The sequence below is a fragment of the Mus musculus genome, chromosome 7, assembly GCF_000001635.26.
Source record: "Mus musculus strain C57BL/6J chromosome 7, GRCm38.p6 C57BL/6J".
Classification (NCBI taxonomy): domain Eukaryota; kingdom Metazoa; phylum Chordata; class Mammalia; order Rodentia; family Muridae; genus Mus; species Mus musculus.
In genome coordinates, this window is record NC_000073.6 from 92,402,376 (window position 1) to 92,429,696 (window position 27,321).

Genomic DNA, 27,321 nt, shown 5'->3' on the forward strand with positions numbered 1-27,321 from the left:
AGAGCGTCAGAGAAGCTTAAAGTCCCAAACTAGATGACTCAGAAAATGAAGATGGAGATAACTGGAACAGTCAGGGACATTTACTGAGTAGTATTAGACTAAAGTTCATTGAAGTGTGGCTTTTGGCATCATAAGATGGTTCAGCAGATAAAGGCCCTGCTGCCAAGCCAGGCAATCTGAGTTTCACTCCCCAACTAACATGGTAGTGAGAGAATGGACTCCTACAAGTGTTCACACACACACACACACACACTTTTTCTTCTTCTTCTTCTTCTTTTTTTTTTTTTTTTTTTTTTTTTTTTTTTTTTTTTTTTTTTTTTTTTTAGTTTAAGAGCTCTCACTGCTGTTTTAGAAGACCTGGTTTCAATTCCCACCCATATCAGGTACTCACAACTCTCTGTACCTCCAGTCCCCAGGGATCCAATGCTGGCTTCTGACCTTCATGGACAGATACTATACACATAAACATACATTTTTTAAAGACCTTGTTTATTTTTAAATATTTTATTAGCTGATTTCCCAAACTCCAGATCATAGGAATCAAAGAACTCCCTCAATTGTCAAGGCCTTAGGAGATAGCAAAATAAAATGGGATTGTTTTGATTTGACTTGGAACATAGTTTCAGAATTGAGAATGATAAATGCTGTTACATCCTGTGGCCAGCAGATGCTAACAGCCACTGCAGGCTTAGCATTTGAGACCCTAGCAAGAAGCTTCAAATGAAAACAAATGGCGGTAGCATTAACATTGAAATCAAGAATTAGCAGTATTTGCTGCTCTTCCAGAGGACCTAAGTTTGACTTCCCAGCACCCATATTGAGTGTCTCACAGCCACTTTGTAACTTTAGCTACACTCTATTTTGGCCTCTGTGGGCACCAACACATGTGTTTTTATACCCACAAACAGGTAAACACACAAAAACACACATCTAACTAAAAAATTATATAAATCTTTTAAAATAAAATAAAGAGCAGCATGAACCATGTTTTCAAATCTAGCATGGAAATTTAAAAATAATCTCAGTGTTTCCCATTGATGAGACTCTTAAGTATTTGTTCCAAATCTGTGAGTTGTTGTCTAAGCTGTAGTATGGAGAAATAGAATGAGAAAATGCTGGATCATTATAGAATTGTAAAGCAATCAATTGGAGTTACTGAAGTTGGCAATTTCCTCTTGGAAACAATCTACAAATTTCCCAAGCAAATGGCACATCATCAGGATACGTCCTAGTTTTATTATTAGTTCCAATTATAAGTATTTAAATGAAGGCCAAACTGTTAAGGGCTCAGCAGAAGGCGTGGCATATTTTGTTTTGTAAAAAAAGAATGAATTATGTTTATTGATAATTTACTCTCATTTGGTATATAAACAAAATGAGCGAATGAGTGTCCCTATTCTGGACAAAAGTTCCATCAGTTTCAAAAAACTTTAGAGAACTCGGTTACATTCCTTCCCAAAATTCTACCACCGACCCTATAGCCACATCAGGTCTGAAGTCACAGAGGAGGGGCTGAGGTGTGGGCAACAGCATGAGATGGCGGCACAGTATTTGCTTCTCTGATAATTACTCAACTAGACAAGGCAGAGGGCACAGCCACCTTTCATTATAACGAACACACATTCAGCTGAGCTTCCCTGATGATAGCGACCTCTCTCCCACCACCACAAAGAGGAGAGCAAGGAGGAGGAGGAGGAGGAGGGAGAGAGAGAGAGAGAGAGACAGAGACAGAGACAGAGACAGGGAGAGAGAAATCATCAAGATGTGGGGGAAGCATATAGGGGGCTTTGGGGATAGCATTTGAAATGTAAATGAAGAAAATATCTAATAAAAAATAAATTTTAAAAAAAGAGCACTTGCTGTGCTGGGCAGTGGTAGCGCACACCATTAATCCCAGCACTTGGGAGGCAGAGGCAGGCGGATTTCTGAGTTGGAGGCCATCCTGGTCTACAGAGTGAGTTCCAGGACAGCCAGGGCTACACAGAGAAACCTTGTCTCAAAAAACAAAACAAAAACAAAAAAACAACAGCAACAACAACAACAACAACAAAAAACACTTGCTGCTCTTATAGAGCACATGGGTTCCCAGCCCCCAGGACAGGGACCTGTTCTCTCTCTCTCTCTCTCTCTCTCTCTCACACACACACACACACACACACACACACACACAGTTTTAAAATTTCTTGGAGGCATTTCTAAGGCATTTCAAGAATACCTGTCCCTGTGATTGGAACAAAGTTATCTGTTGATTAGCAGTATTGCCACACACTCAGAAATACTGCTTGATCAATTGGTTCACTATGTCTAAGATTTGATGTTTTGAACTGCAAATATATTATTTTAATAAAGTTCACTGTGCCCTACCCTAAGATTTAAAAGATAATAGAAGTTTCAGCTCTTCTAAGACATGATTGGCTTTCAAACACGTAACTGGATGGTAAGATGCAAGGACTTGCTTGGCACTCACACTGTTTGATGGGCCAGCATTCTTTCATCTCGTGCCTGAGTAAAACCTTCCCTTCACTCACAACCCTCTTCCATAAACACCTTATTATAATAAGGTAATTAGGAGCAAAGGGGGATGTTGGAAGGGAAAGAAAACAGGACCCATCAATGGACCAGTTACAAATGAAGAGTGTAAATAAGTGGTTGCAGGGGAGTGTCAGTCAGCATAGATCACTTGAAAGCTATGTGGCCATGAGTCATCTTGTTTTAAACTATCCATAATGTTTAATTCAAGAATTGAACTATAGGGATCTCTTCTAAGAAAGTAATTTAAAATGTATTGAATTTTACCTTCATTACGATACAGAAGGCTTAGAAATGGAAAGGAAGACATATGTCTGGGAACACAGGAGTGTTTAAGCTAGCTGTGGTAAATTAACTGGGTAAAATATTGTGTTGTCATGATGTTGAGGCACACTGGCCTGTAGTCATCTTTCTTTGTGATATTCCTATCTACTAGTGGCCTCTGGGATATACTGGACTTGGAGTGTGCTTGGAAATGTTTTATCTTCTAACATTTAGAAAACTTACATTAGTATACACTCTTCTTAAAGGAATTATGGTCCAGAGAATAAACATCAAAGCTATTTGGTGGGAATCATTTTTTATCACTACTTTTTCAACCTCATATGTGTTGTATTTAGAGCCCCTGGGTTTTGTTAGCTTATGTCTTCCTAAAAATTTGCCTGGTTTGTCTATGTTATCTAAGTGATATACATTTTTAAAATTTCTGTAGGATCTGTAAAATTCTTTCCTTTTTTTTTAAGGCAGTTTTACTATATAGCTCAGGCTGACTTTGAACTCATAATTCTCTTTGATCAGCATCTCAAGTGCTGGGATTACATACAAGCAAAGCCTCATTCTTTTATAAAACAATTTTATTATTTTTGCTGTGTGTAAGTATTGCTTGCATGTATGACTATACACCACAAATGTACAGTTCCTCTAGATGCCAGAAAAGCATGTTGGATTATCAGGGGACTGGCATTATGGGTGATTGTGAGCCACCACATTGGTTCTGGGAATCGAAATCTGGGTCCTCTGGAAAAACACCCAGTGAGTATTCTTAGCAGCTCAGCCACCAATTTGGCCTCCTTTGTTCATGATGCTAGCGTGTGGCCTCTTCTCTTGTTCTTTCTCAATGAAGTGAAACTTTTCTTGATTTTGATAATCACCTCAAAGATTCAACCTTGGGTTTGTTTATCTCCAATTTTTGTATTCTCTAGTTCATTGATTTCAACTATAATCTTTATTATTATCTTCCCCCTTGTCTTAGATTAGTTTGATTCATCTTTTTCAGTGTCCTAAAATAGTAAGATTAGGTTATTAATTGTAGATTTGTTTGTCATCACTGTTTGCATCTATGTTTATCTCTAGCTTGTGCTGCAGTTGCATTCGTGAAGCCTGGGGCCTTGTGTCTTCATCCCATTGATTAAGAAGCATTTTCCTCTCTGCTGATTTGCTCTTTGGCCCTTTGTTGACTAAAGGATTTTTATTTGCAAACTATACCTTTGATAGTTCCCAGACTATTTGTATTATGAATTCTAATTTCATCCCATTAATTCATTACAATTGATGCTCCCAGAAGCTCCCTAAAGGTGTGAAAACAGACTCTGTCCTTATTACTGTTGTTGGCTCTGTTCTATGAAGCTTTTCTTAATGTTATAATTTTGATACATTTGGTATACCTTTGATCACATTTAAGTATCTACAACTGATGCTCATAAATTAAACAACAGTGCCAGTGGGTGGGGTGGCATATCCCTTTAATCTCAGCTCTTGGGAGGCAGAGGCAGACAGATCTCTCAGTTTGAGGCTAACCTAGTCTACACAGAGAAACCCTGTCTCAAAAAACAAACATGAAAAAAAAAAAAACCCTAGAGTCATACATGTAAAAATAGTAAATTAAACCAAGATTTTAAATTATATTGCCACTGTAGTTAACCTGAAAAAATAGATCTGCTTTTCATTGATAACAGATATTTTGTTCTATTATTTCCTTTGAATTTCTGGCATGAAATGGTGTTTTGAGAATACTACACATGTCCAAGTGTGTACAGATATGCATGTCTGTGCGCACACAGGGGTTCTCTGGCACCCATCCTCCTTCAGGTGCTGCCCAGTTTGTTTCTTCAGACTGGGTGGGTGTCTCACTGGCCTGGATCTCATAGTTAGGTTAGGCTCAACACTGGGACTATAAGCATGTGCCAGCATATCCAGGTCCCCTCCCCAACTCCTCAGTCTAGACTTGAGATATAGAATCCGGATCCTTAGCCTTTGGAGGCAAATACTTTGCAGACCCACCCATCCCCCAAGCCCAGCACAAAAGGCGTTTTGGGGCAAATTGTCCTTTTAATTGGGAAAGACAATAAGCTTGGGTGAGAACATTTAAAAGGATAAATTAAGTGGTTCATTTTGCTGGCATTATGGATGCTATTAAAGTCTTTATAACTTTTCCAAAATCAAATCCTAGATAGAGCAGAAAATCCAGCTCAAACAAGCACATAACTAATCTCATTTTATTAACACTAATAGAGGGCATCTAAGAATAACTCAAATAGTTGAGCATAAAAAAACACAAGATAAAATATATGAAAAAAGCAAAAATGGAGACACTCACTGAAGAGAAACGCATTAGTCCTTAGGGTATTATTTTTCTATTACTGCCTCTTTCTAGTGTGTCTTTACTGTGTTGCTGTATTTTGCTCCCAAAAATCTTCCCCCATGCGTTAGAGGGGAATCCTGCCTCCAGCACTGCAGTTTATGTGTTCATTCTGTAAAATTGAATGTTTACCTTGTTCTAAATCTAAAACATATGGAAATAGAAGTGTCGTGGAGCCTGCTTTGAGATCATTTCAGAGGATGACTCCACTAGATACAACACTCCCCGTAGTACTTGCCTTCCTCACTTAGAATGCTCACCCTGTGCATTTCTGCCTGGACTGGAGAGTTTCTGTTGGGAAATCTGTTGTTAGTCTGATGGTGATAGCCATGTCACTTGGCACTCAGAGACTTTTGCCTTGTACTTATATATGTGTATGGACAGGCATATACATGTCATTGCATCTTGCTATACATAGACTCCAGGGCCGCATGCACACTAGAAAAACCCTCTAACTACCCATTTAACTACCCCCCATTTAACTACCTCCATAGTAAGGAACATGTATGTTTATCTCTATTTATGATCATATTTATTCTGCTGTACATGAATGTCTGTATCTTCTCAATTTGTGAGCCTTCCTATTACTTATTTCCTGTAGCTTCAGTTACCTTTCTCTCCTGGAGAATTCCAAAAGAAGGGTCTTTGTTCATTTGAAGATGTCCCAGGCGTCTTCAATGTGTTCTCTTTTGTGTATGACTATAATATTTCCAATGACCAGGTTTTGTGTAATTTTTTTTCCTTTTTATCTAGTCTCTTCTTTAGTCTCTCAACCATATTTTTACCTTTATTGAAATCTTCACTTCTAAGATTTCTATTTGGTTCTTTTATTTAAAAAAAAAGTCTATTGCTCTGCCAAATTTCCCTTTTATATTCTGTATTATCTTTCCAATTCCATTCAATTGCTTATATGTACTGTCTCTTAGATCTCATTAAGATTTTTATATGCCTTCTTTTAAATTGGGCTTTAATTCCTTTTTAAATTCTTTTTTCATCAGTGAAGCTGGGTAAGCGGCTCAGTTGTTTAGAGCCTTTCTTGTTCTTCCAGAGGATCAGAGTTCAGTTGTTAGCACCCATACTGGGCAGCTCACAAATGCCTGTAACGCCAGCTCCAAAGTATCCAGCGCCCTCTTCTGGCGTCTCTGGGCACCTACAAATACCACATACACTCACATTGACACAAAAAGTTGTACTTTGATTTTTAAGACAGGGTTTCTCTATGTAGTCTTGACTGTTGTGGAATTCGTTCTGTAGACCAGGCTAACATCAAACTCACAGAAATACTCCTGTCTCTGCCTCCCAAGTGCTGAGATTAAAGTCATGGGCCATCATTGATTGCTCAGCTAAACACATAGATTTTATAAATAAATCTTTGAAATTATTTAGGCAGTTGTGGTGGTACAAGCCAGTAGGGCATGGTAAAGAGGGTCACAAAATTGAGGCCAGTGTGGTTTACATCATTTATACATTTTCTCATTTTTAAAAAAAGTAACATGTTTATTAGCATGCACAAGATTACATGCCAGATTACTATACAAGATTATGGGTTTCTCTGTGGCCATGCACAGACTCACGAGGAATTCAGAGCTGAAGACAGGCACAGATGTATGTTCCAACACATCTCACGCCAGTGCAGCACTCAGGTGTCCCTGATTGATGGGGATGAAGGAACACTATAGTTCCCATTGCCTGCTTCGTGAGCATAGCACCCTCACTGCAGGACAGTGAACAGGCTTAGGCTACTCCTCTGGGCCAATTTGTGTTTGCAAGATAGCTTTGTCCAAACCAATGAAAAATGAAATGTCTGGAGTCTCATAAATGGGACTGTACTGAGTGTTCTGGCCCCTACACAGTGCAAATTCAGACAGTGGATCGCTTCTTAAAGTGGATCCTGGCTACAGAACCTAGAGCGTTCCCTGGGAGATGCCAAAAGAATGCTGAACAATGTTCAGAGTACAGGGGGATTACTGGCCTTTCTGATAGCTAGAATTAGCATCTAGATCAGAAGGTCTCAACCTGTGGGTTGCGACCCGTTTGCAAATGTCTGTCTCCAGAACTATTTACACTATGATTCATAACAGTAGCGAGATTACAGTTATGAAGGAGCAATGAAAATTATTTGATGGTTGGAGGGATCACCACTCCATGAGGAAAGGGTCACAGCATTAGGAGGGTTGCAAACCACTGATCTAGATGCTGTTGGAGTTAACCCTGAAACTCTCTTTCCCTCCAGTCACCCAGCTCAAAATGCAGTTACATACATACTTGTTTTGTTGGCAGAAATAGTTTGGTTGTTTTACTCAACTTCGTTGAGATAGAGTGAGTGCTGGGACTGTCTGTTCCGTCATCTTGTCCCTCTCAGCTTAATTTCAAAGCCATATAAGCTTTTGTATATACCAAAGATCATCCAACAAAACTGATGTTTTAGAATCGATGGTGAGTTTTAATTGTAGAAGACGGGAAGGATTTGGTCAAGTGGTTTAAAGAGACAGTAGAGATGGTAGACAGGCAAGTGTATATGAATCTGGAGTTCATGGAAGAAATGCAACTGGAGGTCAGTTTGGATGTAGTCAACCATTGGCATGATAGATAGGTTATGAAGCATGTGTCAGGAGAGAATGAGAGGGATAAGACAGGGATAAGAGAGAAAGGAGGAAAGATCAAGAATTGAGCATATGTTTCTTCCAAATAATAGAGACTGAAAGGTAAGAAAGATCTAGAAGAAGGGACTAAGGATAAAATGTTTCACTGGGAAGTGAGTAATGAAAATTGTACCATCAGTCATCAACCAAGTGTTTCAGGGAAGGAAATGGGATGAATCTTGTCTAATGGGTAGACTTAAATTTAGAAAAGGGGTGGGGGGTAACATGGGATCAGATAGCAGTCCTGAACTTGACTTCTAGAGTTCATTGATGACTTTACAAAGAACAGTTTAGATCACGAGGTTGATTTTTTTTTCCCTGTAAAAAAAAAAAAAAAACAGATATGCATTTTTAGAAATTATTTTGGCTCCTATAGAGTTAGTGATCATGACTGTGCACCAATAAACACTCCATTTACAGAATCACATAGTGGGTCAGATTGGCTCACAAGATAGAGTTCACTGGCATATACTATTCCTATGCATGAGACTTAAAGCATGATTTGAGTATGTTCAAAAGAAAGGAAAAAATGTTGCTATGTAGGTGTTGAGGTAGCTTGGTAAACATATAGGATGATGGGAAACAATTTTACATTTCTTTGGGAAGATATGATATCCAGATGTAGAAGACTTGGACATAAGAATGAAGACATCCTTTTTTACTTAGTATGTACCAGAGTAGCTGTAAAGTCCAGTATAGGATTCAACCAACCCTTCGCTATACTAGTCTAGGCTTGCTCTCTGAACTATTGCCCTGTGCAACACGCTCCTACTTAGAATGACCAAACCAGACCCAGAAATAATGTAAGTAGAGAAGAGTGGCAAAGGACACATTTAAGATGGCATTTTCACAGCCATTTTTAGAATTGTGCATCTTATGATTTGTGATTCTTTCTTAAGCAATGAATGCTAAGAACTTTGTCCTTTCAAGTCACAGAACATCAGCTGCCACACTTTCATGAATAATGAAGCCAGTTTGGTGCCTCCACTTGGGCCCAGCACTCGTAATGGACATGTTTCCCTCTTCTGTTTTACTTCCTGCCTTACTACTTTTAGTCTAACAAAAAAAAGGAAAGAAAAGCTATAAGAATTGCCCCCACACCACAGTCAACTAGTAATGTCTATTTCACTTGTACTATATTAAATACTTTATAATTCATTTTTAAAGCTACCTTATGAAAAATTTTAAACATTAAAAGATCAAAAAGAGAACTATAAATCCCTTATACTCAAATATTGTATGCCCATCTATAATCCCCTGCACTACGTTGAGAGAAAGTTGTAGAAATTATCCATTTGTTTCTCTTCTGATCCAGGGCCACACCTTGTTTCATTTGTCCCATTTCTGGAACAGTTGCTCCCCCTTTTATGTTGTCATGACACTGACATAAGAGGATATATTTTAATTAGGAAATGACTGCTTCTTCCCCTCCAATGTGAGTGTCCCCTTTAGGTCAGAAATACTGTATAGCTTGTATATTCTTCAGTACTTGCCCTCAGAAAACTCATCATGACAAACTGTCTGCCCCACAGTTGATATTGCTCCGCTATACAGCTTTTTCTTGCTACTCTTGTAATTAAATAATATGTGAGGAGATGAATGCCCTGTTTTCTCACAGACTTGCAAACACTGATAGGGCTCTTGAATGAATTTTCTCCTATTATGATAGTTTCAGAATAGCAATTCCTACTTTATCATTCTCTGCAGAGTCTCCTCTAAAGAAAAGCTTTTCATTTCCCGTGCCTTTAATTAAGTCTCTTTATAACCTCCATGGCATCACAAATTTTCTTTCAAATTCCTCTTGACCACTGTCCATATTATATGGGTTTGGCTTTGATATCCTTTGTACACAATTAAGTGCAATTAAGCACATATCACAGTTAATGTAGATTTTGTTCCAATATTGTTTCCAGTCCAACAGCATTAATTTTACTTTGCAAGGAGGGCACTAGCTACACTTTTGGCTACAAGGTTATTTTCACACCCAAGGGTTCTTTAGAGAATGAATTAATACTTTTTTAACTTTAATCTTTTTTTACAGTCTAGTCATTATCCCACTCCCATTCCGCCCTTGGACAGTTCCTCATCCCATTTGAATTAAGACTCTTAAGGAGTCTTCCTTTCCTCTTAATCATCCTACCTTTGACCATGGCAACCCTTGTCCCCAGCATGCCTGCATTTATTCATTTGCTCAGTCCTACAGCAGATCCCCAATGGTTTCACTGTGGTTATACCCATATCACAATAAACTTGTCAAGAAAATGGCTATGTCCTTTACAGTTCTGCCTTTAGAAGGCACTAAGTACTCCATTGCACTCATATGTCATGAGGCAATCTCGGGCCTCAAACCATTCCCTAATTCAATAGGGCACGACCATATAAAAATTAACACTCACTGGATTAACAGGCAACTTTGCAGAGCCTCTCTTTCTACCTTAACATGGGATCTGGGGATAAGGCTCGGGTTGCCAGGGGTTTATAATCTCACCACAAGTGCATTTATCATTGAGCAACCTGTATACCTCGTCCTTCTTCCTTCTTCCTCCTCCCCTCCTAAATTCATATTGCACCACAAATGTTGTTTGTTGTTGTTTTGTATTGTAATTTGTTTGAACTAGAACACAAATGAAGTCTACATAATTTGTTGATGTGATTTGTCTTTCTAATTTGCAGATTTCCCTTTAAATATTTTGTTTGTTTTGGTTGGTTGATGCAATATTGATGTTGAAAAAGCCAGGTGATGTCTTTCAGAGTTTCCCAAACTTCAGATTTTAATGATTATATCTTTATTAAAAAATCAAATAACCATGAAAATCAAATTTTGTCTGTCAACTGATCATGGAACCTATAGGTTTGGATATATTCAGGTTCATTTGGAGTTTGGTTTTGAGTAGAACTTACCAAAGCTCCTTTACAGTGATGTTTTGTTCTTCCATCAGGAACCACAGAACTTCTCAATGGGGACTTTTTTGTGCTCCCGATTCTTGATCTGCAATCTAAACCTTGGTCTTTGATATAAGTCTTCTTGGTTGCATTATTACTTATTCTTTAATATATTATGTTTTATATTTTTCTGCATGAGAATGAGCTATGTATAGACTACAAAGTGCTATCTAAACAGCTTTTCCAGGTGAATACAACTAGGGGAAATAAGTACTTATAAAATTAAGAAGAGCCACAGAAAAAGGACATCCAAACCCTGTATAAGTTTAAACTCCAACAGAGTGCACCATTACTCACAAAGGTGACATTATGGAGCTACAGAAACTGGGTAACTAGCAGATAAGAGGAAAACAGCAGCAATGAGTCCCTCATTCTCAGGTTTTCTGGATACAAAGGATAAACACGTGCCAAGCATCTCCAAGAACATAGGGATTAAGTGAGAGAAGAGGGGATTTCAGTTTTTGCTTTCTTCCTTATGAATAATGCATTTTATATTATGCCAAAGCTTACCAAAGCATTCTATGGTTGTGTGAAGCCAGGGAGTTTCATGCCAGTTGACCTACCAATCAGGGGACTTCTGAGTGACACCAGTGTGATGCTGACATGAGTATTGTAATGTCTGTCACAACATGAAAGGTATTCACTTAACTGACACAAGACACAATCAGATCAACAGAAATGTATGTAGATTTATATGTATGCATTCACTATGGACTACAAGAGTTGGAGAGCATCCAATTAAAAACATAACATATTTACAGCAAGTAGAGAAACATATTACATATCAGGAGAAACCTGCTATGATTGTTTCCTTCCAGGTTGGTGGTAGGATTCCTTTTTTTAACGTGAATTATATTCAGATATAATTTACATTAGTTATATGACCTTAAAGTACACAATTTTGTGTTCCCTGGTGGATTCATAGGATTATGTAACCATCACCACAATCTCATCTTTACCCTAAAGTAAGTCCATACCCATCAACTGTCACTTCCTACTCTCCACACCTCATTACCTAAGCTATATACAGCGTCTTAGTTATTAACTACTCTCTAAGCATTTCTGTATTAACTAGCCACATGTAAGTAAACTGTTTTAGATTGCTATGTTTAATGTGTCTCATGGAAATTCATTTTTTTACAATATCATAAGAATGAGAGTAGGTTTGAGCCCTCAACTGCACGAATTACAAAAAGAGAAAGAGAGACAGACAGACAGACAGACAGATGTATGATTTACAGTAGTCAATTGCTTATGATTTTAAATACGAACATGAAGGAGGCAAGGCTTGCAGAAATTGGTACTCACAAGAACAGTGACATTAGCAGCCAATTGAATTCCTGACTTCACGGCTCACCATTCGAGCAGCTTTGGACACATTCAGGGATAATGATGAGGCAGGCTTTATAAAAGTAGCCAATAGGTCTACACATGTGATGCCTTAAGACTAAGCTTGTAATTCAGTGCTCAATAGATTCAAATTTCTGCTTAGAATTCCTTCCTATGCCAACTTACTCTATGCCACATTTGATTGGTGTTTTCAAAATTTCTAATCATGTTTTCTCCTTGAAAACAATATATGGGGATGGAAGACACCATAATGTAGACAAGACGGTAATGATCAAGTACAATTGATACTAGAGCTGGAAATCAGCCTTTACTTTAGAGCCATGCATTATAGAAATTCCAAAAGTGCTCGTTTATTATGTTCACCCAGCACTCATGGAGCAGATTCGTTCCTCTTCTCTATTAAAAGGAACAAGTACAGTGGAGACAAAGCACGGGTACTATATATGTCTAGAAAAATAAAGAATATCCTCATAAACCATATATAATCTGTCATAAGTCAAAATGTTTAAACCCCTAAGTGCATTGAAACCTGTGTGAGCTGGAATGGTGATTTGACTTCATGTCCATACATGTAAGAAAGTGTGACCATGAAGGGGTTCAGTACCTTCCATGTTATGTAGGAAGGAATCAAAGTGTGTTTGCTTGTAATACTGTATGATGATTTTACTTCTGGAGTACCACGTATTTTCTGTCCTTTTAAAAAGTGTGCTGTTCAGTATGATTATGTCTGATCAGAGAACTCATGATACACAACATTTTCATACTTGGGAAATGTTAACACGTTACATTCCTTGCTTTAAAACATGAAAGAATTAATCAAAGGCAACACCTTTTCATTTCCCTTTGACCCATGAGACCATTTAAGTGATGCGGTTTGCATGCAACAGCTCTTTGGGTCCCAGAAGCCTCTGCATTCTCCATCTGTGTGTGTCTGTCTACACCCAGGCTTCTCTCCTCTGCACCGTTTTGTATTTGCATGAGAATTCATCAATGTTTTGCATGGAAAGTCCTCTGTAATGTTGAAGAGAAGTGTCTAACACATTATATCACATGCCATTAATTCTTACATGATATTTTTCTTTTACTTTCAGTTACTGGAGTTTAAATATGCTTGAAATGTAAAAGTAGCATGACACTGGAGTGATGCAAGAATCCACAATGTTCCTTTAAGGGAACAGGGGGCACTTCCCAAGCCTTGACTGTGGCTGCCAGGTCTCAATTACAAGTTATGAGAAAACTTCATTAAATACAGGTGCTGTCAGCAGACTTAAGTTCCAAGAAAGCAGTGCTTTAAAATGAAATATAAACCTTTTCCTGATCTGGCATAAAATTAAGCTCCTCTGACCTTGGTGAAAGACATTTCAGTGTGTCAGTGTCTTCTGAATTAACATGATCAGAGGAGCACAGATTTTTATTTATTTATTTATTTTGGTCGTTATATACATAACTATACAGAACTACACCCCACCAATGGGACAAAATGCTCATCTCTCAAACAAGTCCTAATTTGCTCCAAGCTATCACCGCTCTGGCTCTATGTTTTTTCCCACAAGTGGCCAATGCTATCCCTGGGTTAAAATACCCCTTTTCACATTATTGTTGGCAATTCCATTTAAAACCTGTGCAACTAAGAAAACTTGTTCTGTGGAGATTTTTTTTCTAGCGTTTTTCAGCGGCTAAAAGATTCAAATCATTCAAGTATGGATGTTAATCAGACTGGTGGGACATTTTTGAAACATTATAGGATAGGAAATTAATAAGACATTTCACAACAAACAACCCATTTATGTCCCAACAGTCAACATGTAATCAATTAAATTATCTTTTAAAATTCTACTGAACTAGCATGTGCTAATCAATTGAGTGAACAGATTTTAATAACTATAGTATATATATTTTATTTTTAATCCAGCCCTCTTTAAACTAATAGACAGCTTGTACTTTAAAGATATTTGGTATTCATCCTTATATTTTTCTCCCTTACCAAAATGTAGATGAGTGTCTGTCATTTCTCCCATTCTTGGGTGATTACCAAGTAAATACCATGTTAGCAGCTTCCCACTGATTGCCTGCTGGCTGTCACCATCAAATTTTGATACTAGCGTTGGACTCAGCCTCTCTGTGCTTCTCAGTCTAGTCTGTAATAAGCATGTGAGGCTAGATTATCTTTTGAATTAAAATATTACACTATAATTACCATGTATCATAAATCTATATGATTCCTTTCACACTTTTAATTAAATCCAAGCTGAAGTAATTCAAATTTAATACTAAGTCACCTGGACAATGAGAAAAAAAAACTATTTTTCCTATCATCATTTTATGTCTGACTGTGTTAAAGCAAAAATTGTATAGTATTTTGTTTTGATACCGCTTCATGTGCTCTGGACACCTAAGAAGGGCATTGACTTACAGATGAAAATTCCGAAGTTCAGAGAGACTCGGTTACTGGTCATGAAGTTAAACTAGGGTAAAGAGCCTGGATCTCCCACTGTAGGACATTTCTGTCACCACCCATCTATAAAGTCCATTGTGACTGTAAAACCATGTTCCCCATGTGTCATTATCAAGACTTGGCACTCCTTGAAAATCAAGTCTGCCTTTCGCCTCCTCCAGCACCTTTGCAGAGTGTTCGCTTGCGTCACTACAGCTCTCTGTGCTTTTACAAACTAGTTGTTTTGTCAGCATGAGTGTGACAACAATTAGACGTCCCCTGTTTTTGCCCCATGCCTTTTCTCCTTCACAGTCATTCAATGACAAGCGTAAAAAGAGCTTCATCTTTTCACGAAAATTCCCATTCTACAAGAACAAGGAGCAGAGTGAGCAGGAAACCAGTGATCCTGAACGTAAGTAGATTCTCGAAGATAATGTCACATGCAACACAAGGAAAAAAAAAATCTTCCAGGGCAACACTCATCACAGGCTTTCCCACACCACACGCCTAGGCAAACAACATGGCAGGCAGGCAGGCAGGTTTTACTACTGTGACCAGTGTTTAACTGCAGTCTGGATCCTTCCCTTCTAGGGCTGTGTTTTGCACAAAGGACTAAAAAGGGCCTTAACAAAGCTGGGGCTCTGATCCCAACCAGCATTTCTTTGCGACCAGAAATGGGCTTGACTTGATCATGCAACTCCCTAAGGCTTGAGACAAATTCTTCTCTGCCTTGACATATTGGATTACATCACCATGTATGTATTTTGTCTTGAGTTCAAGCTTGGTACATCTGTACCCTCTTACCCTCTGGGAAGCCATTCAATGCAGGCTGAGATGGGAGCTTGTACTGGTGGATGCAGAATTTGTTCTGAAATTTGGAGTGAGGACATCCTTTGACAGTGAAAAATATTCCATTCACTGATTTTTTTTTTAATATCCCTTCCCACAATCTCTGGCTTCCCTTTTGAGTTGACTTCCAAGTAAATATTTCCTTTTATTTCTCAGCTCAGGGAGTTTGGGGTAAACGTTATTTCTGAAGGTAAGAGGCTAGGATCCAGACTGCTTGGGCAACACGGTCTGTCATGGTAGTATCCATTTCAATTCCACTGACTTCTGCCTTCCTCTTCCGTGGCTGTTCTTCCTCTCTCATTGCTCTCTCTGGGGACTTCCATGCAGGACATCCCCGGATTAGGTGACGACGGTTATGGAACAAAGACTCTGAGTAAGTTTCCAGGAATGGTCACTGTTAACTCTTCTTTTCCTTTCCTTTCCTTTTGAGTTTGGCTTTTGTTCCTTTCCTTGAGGGCCTTTCATTCCTAGCATGCACACGATACCGAGTTTCATTTGTGACTTAGCTGTGAATGCTCCTACAAAATAATTTTCAGTCATTTTGTTCTGCATGTCAGCATTTAAAAGCGAAGTGTGTCAGGCAGTCTAATCCTGCTGCATTTAGTGCCTCCCCTTTCTGACCGTGTGACAATGGCCGGCATGGTCTGGATGCCTGTCATGGCATTGCTTGCTCAGCCACCAACTACGTCTCATAGAGCAAGAGACCATGCTGCAAAGAAAGGGTGAGCTAAGCGTTCTAGAATGGCAAAGTAGAAATATACTCTATGTTCTTTCTTCTGCCTTTCAACAGTGGAAAGATGTAGTGACCTTGCCTGATTCTATGGCTGAGCTATACTTGGCTACTAATTAAAGGAGCTCTTTTCTAGTCAAAAGCAACATGCATTCTCAAAAAAGTAGATATTAAGCTATCCAAGCCTTAATTCTTTGTTATTAACTTGACTGATTTCTTTTTCTCTGACTTGCAGTGGTCCTGCTTGAACCGTTTGTATGATAGTTTTAGATAAATAGTAATGCCTTTTCCTATCAATGAGTTACCAGCTGCATTATGCTGTCAGGCCTTCACCTGGTAGTATAACATGAAAAATAAGATATATTAGACCTTTACAATTTCGATGTATTCATGTCTTTGGTCTATGTCTCGTTGCACTTAGCAATTAAGAACAGGTATCTATGTCTCAAAATCCTATACTGTGATTATGCTTTTCTTTAACTCTAGCCCCACTCTAGAAGCACCAGTGGAATAAGAACAGAATGTTGTATTTTTGCAAATGTATCACATATTCAATTTCGCATTGCTTGTCTTAATGTAACATGGTAGATATTTTTAGTTGTCCATCTCATTTTATAAAGCAAACCACCATTGACTTGGATTTCACATTGAAGGGCTGTTTACATAAGCCTGTGCATTTTCAATAGCTGTTTACATAAGCCTTGCGGTGATGCCTGCCTTTCAGGGTTCACGTTTTGACTCTCACTGGCCTGTTTTAGACATAGAGCTGTAGAAAACAAAATCTGGTTGAGTGCTGCTCTCCTTAAAGATGAAAACTTTATCTTTGAAATATTATAGAGAATGTGATATGAAATGTATATATCCATTTTAGCATCCTCTGGGTGGCATCAAGCACCACTGGGAGGAACTTACACATTTTCAATTTGGAAGGGAAAGGGATTGTTTTAGCATATTGCTAATAAAAAATACATAATGCCTTATTGAATCCAGAATGTCCAGATTTTTTGCTTACTTTTTAAAAACTGAACAGATTTAATTAATGGGAAAAAATCAGGTACATCCTACATCACAGTTTCAAAGTAGGTAAGATAAGAATGTCAGCAAAGGTGCCCTCCATTACCAATACACAATCTCACTGTGCACTCAGTGATAGGGAGCAGCCTTTCATGGGTTCATACCACATACCCTAGCCCATGAGTCCTTGGACTTGTTAAATGTATGTCCAAATTAACAACACAACTCTAGCCATAAAGCCACACAGAGAGGAATGGTTTGTGTTATAGAACCAATCCCCTCAGCAGTGTATATATATATACATATATATCTTCTTTTCCTCTTTCTTAAATATTGCCAAATAGTTGAAAGTCAAGTAGTCGCGTATATATCATGTTAGTAATGGGACATATGAAACTCATACGTTACACTCAACCAACTCGTCAGCTGAACAACAATATACATATCTCTGTTATATTAACCAAGTCCTTTAGGAGGAATTAAACATAACTCATGCCAGATCCTGCACTGGGTATCAGACCCACTTATCTTCTGTCTGCTCCATTCTCCCAGAATTTAATTGCTATTCCAGCAAGGATTATAGAATAAAACCTAAGTCGTGAGACATTTCTCAGGGACTTACTGCTTCCTCCCATATTTTCTACTCACTGAAGCAGGAAAGAGTTTCAAGAATTCCTTTTAGACCTGAGGATTTGCTTGCAAAGTATTTAAATAGAAAATAAAATTGAAGGGACTTCAGGGATCAGCTGGTAAATGCAGTCTCCCTTCAAAATAATTAGGGCTAAAACAGAGACCCAGAAAATCGCTTACATGGCAGTGGACACACACTGTCCTTCCCAATACCACGCTATGGGTGTGGTATATTATTTATAGTAAGAATATCACTTGAGTTGCTACTGTTTGATAATGAGAGGTACTTTTTTTTTTCCTAAGAAACAGCGGTTTCATGTAAACTGGCAATAAAGTTTTCATCTTTCTCTTATCTGGATTCTCTTAGTGCAATCTCTTCTGCAGCCTTTCACTTGCCTTTGCTTACATTTCCAGTAGCTTTGCATGGGTGTGTCCTTTCCCTTCTGGCTGCTCTCTGACGCTTGATCCTTCTTTAATTTGCTGTGCTGTCCTTGCAGAACACGTCTCTTCTAATGCCAGCGATAGCGAAAGTAGCTGCCGTAAGTTACTGCTTGGGCTTGTGGTTCTTTTCTTTGCGGTTGCCCCCATCGTCTGTGGTAGTCATTTCGCTGCCTTTTTTTTTTTTTTTTTTTTTTTTTTTTTTTTTTTTTTTTTGGTCATCCTTCTCTGAAGCAAATGGCTTGAAACAAAATCAGCATTTGATGTGGAAAGATACAAATGACACGGGCACCACCCGTGAACCCTAACGTGATGTATGCACACAGGCACAGCTTTTCTAATACCAATTCCAACCTCAACTGGTTGACATCCCCATGGTGGATGATTTTGACACCCAATCAGCTGAAATCAATGTAATCTCCCCGGAGGAGAGAAAGTCATGATTCCATCCTCCTCCTTTTGCTTTTTTCCCTTCTCCTGGAACAGAAATATTTCTAACGTACGGTGTTCTGTTAAATCAGATGTCTTTTTTTATCAGTTTCTCCTTGATTAATATTTTAAGACACATAGCATATCTTATGTGTCTAACCTTATCTGAGGAATGGTTGGGAAGTTGATAAAAATACTTCATCTAATGCTGAAAGAAATTTTAAAAACTTTTTAGGTCACTAAACATAATGGAAAAGGTAGGTAACTACTTTAAAATGTTCTCTGGTCACCTCAAGCCATTTGCTTAGTATAGGGAAACATTCTCCAAATAACAAGCACATTCTTCTAATCAACTCTCACTGTTTCCTGCTGCCTAGTGACTGGTCTTTGGTGACTAATACAAGTACCTATTACCACTGGGGTCCTTATGTCTTTAATATTAACTTGCAATCCTTAGCAAACTGGGTTACCCAAAAAAAAAAAAAAAAAAAAAAAAAAACGGTTGACAAGGTTATCAGAAAACTGCAGGCTCAATACATGAGCCAAAGAAATAAATACCAATGTAGAAATTGGTATTGTCTTCTGCTTGAATACTAATTGAAAAGTAGAAGTGTTTGGGGCATCTCTGTCCCACCCCGCTATAGTATGATGTATTATAAAACCATGCCTTTAGAGGCAGAGTGCTAATACGTACATGTGATCTGGAGTTGGAGGAGGGTTTTGAAGGAGCCTGGTGGCCAGCAGAAAACACATACACTAGAGACAGATGTCAGTTAATGATAGGGATCAGAAAAGGAAGGTGACATGGACCAAAGACTGAAATGACAAACTTGCAACAAGCTGCCCAGGCAGAATACTAAAGTTGCATAGTTGTCATATTGATGAAGGTGTTATTAAGAGAGGAAATTCCTAACTCTCAATGATGGAAGGGTTCAGAGTTCTTGTGTTCAACATGGCTACAATCTTCCTACTCTTATGGTTAACCCAACGTTAGGATAAAGAAAAATTGCCTTTCCCGTTTCTCATTGTTTGGTTGGGTTTTGTTTGTTTGTTTGTTTTTTTGTTTTGTTTTGTTTTTTAATTCAGAAACCAGCCAGGAAAAAAAGGCCAAAAATTATTTCAATGATTCCATAAACCACTCCCAATTTTTCATGGGGAGAAATGTGACTTACTGATTTGGTTTTATGAAGACCACTAACACTAATCTCCTTGGTTTTCAATTTTCAAGGACTTTGCTCCCATTCAGCACACAGCCATAGAAAAAGAGAATATCATCCCTTGCTCTTCCCTCCTCTTTATGGGGTGTACCTACAGTGACTACCTTCTCTTTGGGAAATTACAGTTTTAGATTTTTTTTTCAGAACCACTAAGTCGTAGAATTTAAGATTAAGGCCCCATCATCAAAGCTTTTGCAGACGAGGTGCCACAATGACACCAATCATATTTTACTCTCCCAAATTATAGCCGCACACAAATATTCACTGAGGGAATGAAGGATATAACTCTATACCCTTTAAACTGTGAGAAGAGAGTTGCAGTTGAAATCATTACGTTAGTAAGGCAGATGTGTGCCTACCAGCCTCCACTTCTAAAACGTAATTCAGACGTCTGCTCCCCCTAATAAAGCAACATCAGTACATCCAGCATGTCAAATTACAGAGGGTATTGCGTTGGCATGTGAGTTTCCCTCCAAAGTTAAAAGGAACAGTCACGGCTTCAATTGGCAGCTTCTGCGTGAAAGGATACCTTTCACAGCACTATAAAAGCCAATGTGAAAATTGATCAAGCCTGGATCTCAGTGCGCATGTCCTGGGAGAGGGAGTTCAATCCATGAACGGGAATAGCACTCCGGGACAAGCAGCGCAACAGCACTGCTTCCAGACAGGACAGGACCTGTGTGCTACACTTTGGAAAGAAGAGCGCTTGTCAAAAGGAAGAGAGGAACTTCCTGTGAGGGCCAGTGCCAGGACAAAAAGATAGGTGGGGCCAAGACATGTGTTCAAGAAAGAGGCAACTTTGACATCAAGATCGGCTGTATTTTTCTACTGAATTTCTGGCTTTTGCTATAATCAAGACTATCTTTATGTCTCATAAATAGACATACAAACAATTATGGAAAGACTCTTTGCCAATATGAAAAGTGTTCCATCTGGAGACAGCATAGCTTTATGAAAAGTGGGTGGTACAAAATTGTTCAAGGCTACTGTAGGGCACAGTACACAAAGCCCCATTCGCACTATGTTCTGAAGACACACAGCCCTGCACATGCATGTCTACAAGCCTCCACTTCTAAAACATAATTCAGATACCTGCTGCGCCAAATCATGCATTACTTTTCTAAGTAAAACTAGATTGAGTAGCAGCTAAAATGTTAATTAACATGCATATTGCCTAATTATACAAATGCAACTTCAAAACCTTAACTATTGGATAGTTCCCTATTTCTGTCTACTGATAAAATAGTAAAGTTATGGCTCATGGTTTTGTATATGCCTTCTGTATACACCTTCCAATTGTCCTTGTATTTGGAGGCAATAAATACCAAATGGGAATTATCAGCACCAGGCAAACCTCTATAGCTAGTGCCTCCCCTTCACAAAGCTCCATCAAGCTCTTTACACAAAATGGATGTATGCGAGTTGAAAAATCATCCTTCTTGCCCACCGGTATTCATCAGTTAAGTTAGGATATTCCAAATGAGGATCTTGAGGAAATGGCCTGAGTGTAGTATCTGAGATGAGGAAACCCCAGACTTCTCTGCAAAGGTTGGTAACCCTGACCCCCATACTTTCTATGCTACTCTACTTTTCACAAGTATTGCCCATAACTGCCTTTAGTTCTTTCATTCTGGTTATCTCATTTAACTACTGTAATGACACTATTACTAGGGAGGTCTTACCTTGACAGCCTACTTTGTGCAGGAGGCACCTAGAGCCTTAGGGATTGTGTATCCCACCAGTAAGCAGTAACCCTGAAGTCTGTTATTCTGACTCCCATGCACTCTTTATCCTATGGTTTATAAAAGCTCAGCTTCTTGCTGTGTAAGCCAATACTTTGCAAACACTCTGTGCTACTCACCAGATAATTAAGGCCAAAGCTGCTTCCAGTGTTACCTATATACTAAGCCTGAGTTTAAGGGCCTTCTCATGGCTGAGAAATTTAATCTTCTGACTATCCTGTGGAGACACTGAGCTAACAAATGGATGTAAACCAAGATGCCGACGGTAGCCAATTGGAAATAGCTGCTTGAAGAGTTGTATAGAGGAGCTAGAGAGATAGCTCCTCAGCTAAGAATACTGGCTCTTCTTCCAGAAGATCTAAGTTTGATTCCCAGTACACACATGGAGACTTGCAACTGTCTGTAACTCCAGTTCCAAGAGGACCCAATGCCCTTTTTTGGCCTCCACAGGCACCAGGCCTGCAAGGAGGCAAAACACCCAGACTAATAAAAGAAGAAAAAATAATGAGTAAAAATTTTTGTAGCCACACTTCAGACAGTGACTGCTGTATGATTTCCCACTGAGGGCACAGAATGGAGGAATGCCACCACGTGCTACATATTTGCCACCCTAACATGCCCTGGTGCTAAGATTCTCAGACTCTGGGAAGTAGACTGATTCTTGATAGCCATCCGGTGGCTTCTTAAGTGCTAAGAAGTAAGTTTAGAATGTTATACACAACATTAAGAGCCCCAGCCCCAGCCCCAGCCCCCTCTTTGATTTCTTGTTTCCAAAACCTCAGAACAGGAGCTTCTTTTTTCTCTCTCGGGAAAGAGGACTAAGGTCTTGCTCTAGCCATGCATCGATGCAGCAAGCTCCTGATTCACACACACTCCCAGGATTGTGCAGAGTTCTGTTAGAAAACAGCTCTGCCAAGTGTCTGACAGCTGCAAACCCACAGCCTGTGCTGTTTGCCCACTGCCAACCACAAAGTTGCCAAAACAAGACCGAGAATAGTCTGTACCTTTTGCCAGCTGTTATCCTAAGTGCCAAACTCTTGTGAGAAGAGAGAGAGAGAGAGAGGGAGAGAGAGAGAGAGAGAGAGAGAGAGAGAGGGAGAGAGAACCTAACTAAGGATGACATGATTACAGAGATGTTATACCAACAGAGAGTATGAGAAAGCAGAAGCGCTGGTATTTACAGGTGGACCTGGACCTCTTCAGGCCTCTTGATGACTCTACCTTCTTTTGTGGCCCATGCCCTTTGTTCACTGCAAGCTCTGGTGAGTCCCAGGGAAAAATCTACATCTCCCGCCCTCCTGGGAGTGTATGATATACTCAACAGAGAAAAACAAATGTGGACTTAAATCTTGTCTTTGCCACTTAATAGCTGAGCGAATGGGCCTCACTAAAGGCTTGAACCTCAGCTTCTCCATCTATAAAATGGGTCACCAGAGTACCAATTACCCAAGAAATTTTGTGGAAACAAGAAGCCAGTGATGGGAAAGCAAAGGCCCTCAAGAATGGCATGGAGACATGCACTTTTCTCTCTCTTCATTGCCAGCTTCTGATGCACACACAGTGTACATCTTGCACAGGGCCATAACAATCACAGAGAATGACACGATACCCCCTGCCAGCACTACTGCTCTGAATGAAAACCAGTTCCCTCCGTAAGAAGCATACCACAAAACAGTGGACAAATAATTCTCTCATGAAAGAAAAGCTGTGCTTGTCCCGGTTTTCTGAACCACACGCGACACAGAGTGACATCAGATGTGACTTAAGATTCGTGTCCGGAAGATCCCATTCGGGTGATCTGCAGCATGACTGGAAAGAGATTCAGACAGAAGCGTGACGTGTTGCGGTTATTTAGAGGAAACTGTATTTCCCAAAGTGAAGGGATTGTATTCACAGACACGCAGAGCAGAACCTTTCCCTGCACTCATTACTCATCTTGTTTTTCACAACGGAAATCACAGCGTGAGTTCTCTGTCATCCTTGAGCGCTGGAATCACCGTGATGGATGGGGCTGTGCCTTTGAGCTCTGACCAGTGTAGAGGTCAGACTCTGACAACGACCACCTGACACCTGAAGCTTTATCTCACTATCAGGACTCTGGTGATAGTTCCCAAGCCTTCCCTATAAAGTTGGAGTCTGTTGCCACCATTAAGGACCCATGCTACTCTCACTCCAACCTTTTCTCTGTACATTTTTCCACCCATCTTGTGAATGGCAATGGATCTCCAGATCAGAAGATTGGGGCTTTAGTATCAGTCTGGTTTTTTTTTTTTTTCCCATCTAAACTCTGATTTTGTGTAGTTTAATTTAGTTGCAGGGAATCATTCTTTCTCAGAATACACAAAATCCTGAATGGTCCCACACCAGCCCCCTTTTCTCAGACTTAAGGATGCCTCCTAAGCATTTCCAGGGCAAGTGTGGGCATGTGCCATTTAGGAAAGACTTTGAGTCTTATTGTACCTTCAGAATATAGGGTGGCCTAGCAGGGCCAATCCCAACAGCAAGTTCTCTTCAAGGTAGATGTAAAGAATGACTTAGGTTGGCAGTCATTTCTTACCACTACCAAGGCTCCAGTAACATATCATAAGAACTACCTAAGTCAGATGCAGGTATCTAAGCCATCCATGCAGTTACCACCTTTTGTGAAAACAGCTCCCTTTCCCCTGGTGCTGAAGCTATGAAAGAGAGACTAAGTATCACAGACTAAGTATGTCTGGGATGGTCAACCTATAGACTCTCTAGTACAGTATAAAGCAATGAGATTCACTGTCTTTCGGCCTTGGACAAGACAATCTCCCACCCCAAACCTCCTCCAACAGATACTGAATTGTTTTCAACATCCCTAACCTATCCTCACACCAAGGTTGTTCAACACTAAACCTAATACAAATATAGAGCAGAACATCTGGGATTTGCAGCTGAGCTGAGACAACCCCTGAGCAACTAGTTGATCTAGTGCATAAATTTGATTTAAAACTATTGCCAAAGTTGACTCAAGGTCAACCCTGAAGCACAGGACATGCAATGAATCCTAGAAAAGCATTGCTGCCCTTAGTTCCCATCCTGAAGCTTCAAGACAAGTAGCAGTGATCCTAACAGTCTAGGACACATTTCTCGAGTTGGAGCAGAGACCAGGACTGGAAGCAGGGTCTCCCACTTGCTAAGTTCATGCTCTACCCCACAGCTATAGCCTCAGTGTCCTCTGTTTGAATCCAATTTAACTGACCAAAGACACCTTGCTGGTGACTCAGTGTTAGACGAAACCTCTAGCATCCTGTAATAATAGTCTGACAAAGTTTCTATGTCTTAAATGAAATAGACACTTGCTCTTGGACCACATGCTTAGAAAAATAAAATGGGAGATTAATTAAAAGAATCAGAAATTCTAACAAAGTAGCTTGAAAATTATTGGATGGACCCATTCCTAAGTGGCTTTATTCATAATGCTTGGTGTGGAGGCATGGCACTCCGTTTCTAATGTCAGATAAAAAAGCACTCTCTTCATTGCCCCACTGCAGAGGGCTAGCAGCCCATTATCACACAGTTACAACTGTGCGATAACTAGACACCAGAGTTTTATGAAGATGGAGGGAATTTTGAATGGTTCAAGAAGAGAGCACAAGGAAACTTAACCCTCAACTGTGCATTTCCTGCGTTTTGAAGCAGGAACTGTAGCTCTCGGGGTGGCTGGTCATTTGTCAACTGTAATTTTCCTTTCTTTTCTTCTCAGGAGGACAAGAAGATCTCATTCTTTCCTATGAACCTGTCACGAGGCAGGAAAGTAAGTTTCCTGACATGCCCATGTTCCCGATTTCCAGGCTATGACAGGTGACACCAAACTCTGCTTAATACTCAGACACAGGCTCAGCAACTGCTCCCAGGAGGACAGAACAGTCCTGTGGTGGTCTCAATAAGAAGGCACATATTCAAATCACTTACGGACCTAAGCTGGAGGAGTGGCTGGGAAGAGCTCAGGGCAGCTGCTGCCAGCCCAGTTTCCCTAGCAGAGCTCAGAAGCAGGCCACCTGCAGACTGCCTCAGGAGTCTGAGTCTGTCTGTCTGTCTGGAGACATTCATACAGAGGCTGATGGTGACCTATAGAGATGTTACAGAGAAAATGGAAGCATCAGCTGGGGAGTTACACCAAATAGACTAAAATACCTTCTAAAACACAAAAGAATCGGGAAGCCCCTAATGAGTACAGACCCATGAAGTGTCTCTACTGGTAACAATGGCTGAAAACATGGTTGTTTTGTTTTGTCTTTTCTCCTAGGTTCCCTAAATCTAGGTGTTTTGACTCAAAGTTAAAATCTGTAAGAAAGAAAACTCCTAAACCTTTTCATTGGCAGCTGCTGTAGCTGCTTTATTCTCTGTTAGTCAATTCCAGAAAGCAGCAGAGTCAACATGCTGAGGGCTAAACATGCATTTCTGTATGCAGGGCTTTATGGGTAATTTACCCCAGGTTAAGGCCTTAGCGCATCTTAGTTGCTGGCAGTTTGCCATAAAGAATCACTTCTGCAGAAGTGCAGGACTGCATCCGTATTGCAGGGTTTTAAATCTCCCTCCTCACCTGCATTTTCCTTTCTCTGTCTACAGTAAACTACACGCGGCCAGTGATTATCCTGGGCCCCATGAAGGATCGAATCAATGATGACTTGATATCTGAATTTCCTGATAAATTTGGCTCCTGTGTGCCTCGTAAGTATCGCTTTTCTCTTCTGTGGGCTAAAGCTGGAATCCTTGGTGGATGATCAAATATAATCCTGCCCTTTCGAGAAGAATCTCTGGTGTGATTCGCATGTCATCAGTTGCCCATTATCTGAACACTGGACTTGGTGGATCCGCCCAGCTCTTTTCATCTGGGCTGTCACACATAATGTTTTCTGTTGATAAGGACTGACCTCCATCCCCAGAAGATAAGACATCCTGAAAACTCTCCTAACACTTAAAACAAACAACAAGCTATTTATAAGCCTCTGAGTTCTCCTAGATTGGTTGAAATGCCACTGTAGGATCTGTAGGAGTAATAAGAAGCAAAATTGAAATTGAAACCAGACATTGAAATTGTCTCTGAATGACTTAATACAAAGTATCAGTCCTTAAGCCAAGCAGCTTTGCTCTTGTGTGTTTTCACAGTCCCAGGTTATCAAGGATTTTATATATTATATATTTATACTATATTATATAGTATATATTAATATTGTGTATAATATATAATATATATCATCGTTAGGTGGGAAGGGCTAAGGGAAAGCTTGTTCGAAGCATCTGCCCAGCTGAGCTGCCACAGAGAACTAAATGAGAGGAACGTAAACCTTATTACATTTCCCCCTGTGCCCTGCACACACGTTCCGATTTCTTTTTCCATTTTTCTTTCATCAATTGCACAGTTCTATAGTAATAAATACATATTGATTATTTATGACAGAATTTATATTACTTATATGACAGAATTTTTTAAAAAGTTAGCCAAGAAGCTGAAAAATATACATAATCCCACTTAATACCCAGAAATAAAATCATTCTTCTTTCCAGTACATTTTCATGTATTTAAATCTTTAAATCTAAGATGTTATATAATGACTAAAAGTAATTATATTCACAAAAAAATGTATAGACCTTTTAAATGTCCTTTCCTTTTTAATATAGTGGGCTAGAATAAAATATAATTATGTGTTATAAATCACTATAGTGATATATTTATTTACCTTTTGATCAATTTTAAGATAAATATTT

The 27,321-nt window shown here is 39.4% G+C and overlaps 1 protein-coding gene across 28 annotated transcripts in view; it reads left to right on the forward strand.

Moving 5' to 3' along the window:
- Positions 1–27,321, forward strand: part of Dlg2 (discs large MAGUK scaffold protein 2) — a 1,973,059-nt gene that overhangs the window by 1,926,188 nt on the left and 19,550 nt on the right. For 17 of the 28 annotated variants that reach the window (XM_006507776.4, XM_006507769.4, XM_006507767.4 and 14 more), the window contains 4 exons: positions 14,849–14,948; positions 18,257–18,298; positions 25,316–25,366; positions 26,182–26,283. In XM_006507776.4, the coding sequence (XP_006507839.1) occupies positions 14,849–14,948; positions 18,257–18,298; positions 25,316–25,366; positions 26,182–26,283 (295 nt within the window). Of the gene's footprint in view, positions 1–14,848; positions 14,949–15,712; positions 15,759–18,256; positions 18,299–25,315; positions 25,367–26,181; positions 26,284–27,321 lie in introns of all 28 variants that reach the window. The other 11 variants (XM_006507777.4, XM_006507773.4, NM_011807.3 and 8 more) reach the window with 3 other exon arrangements.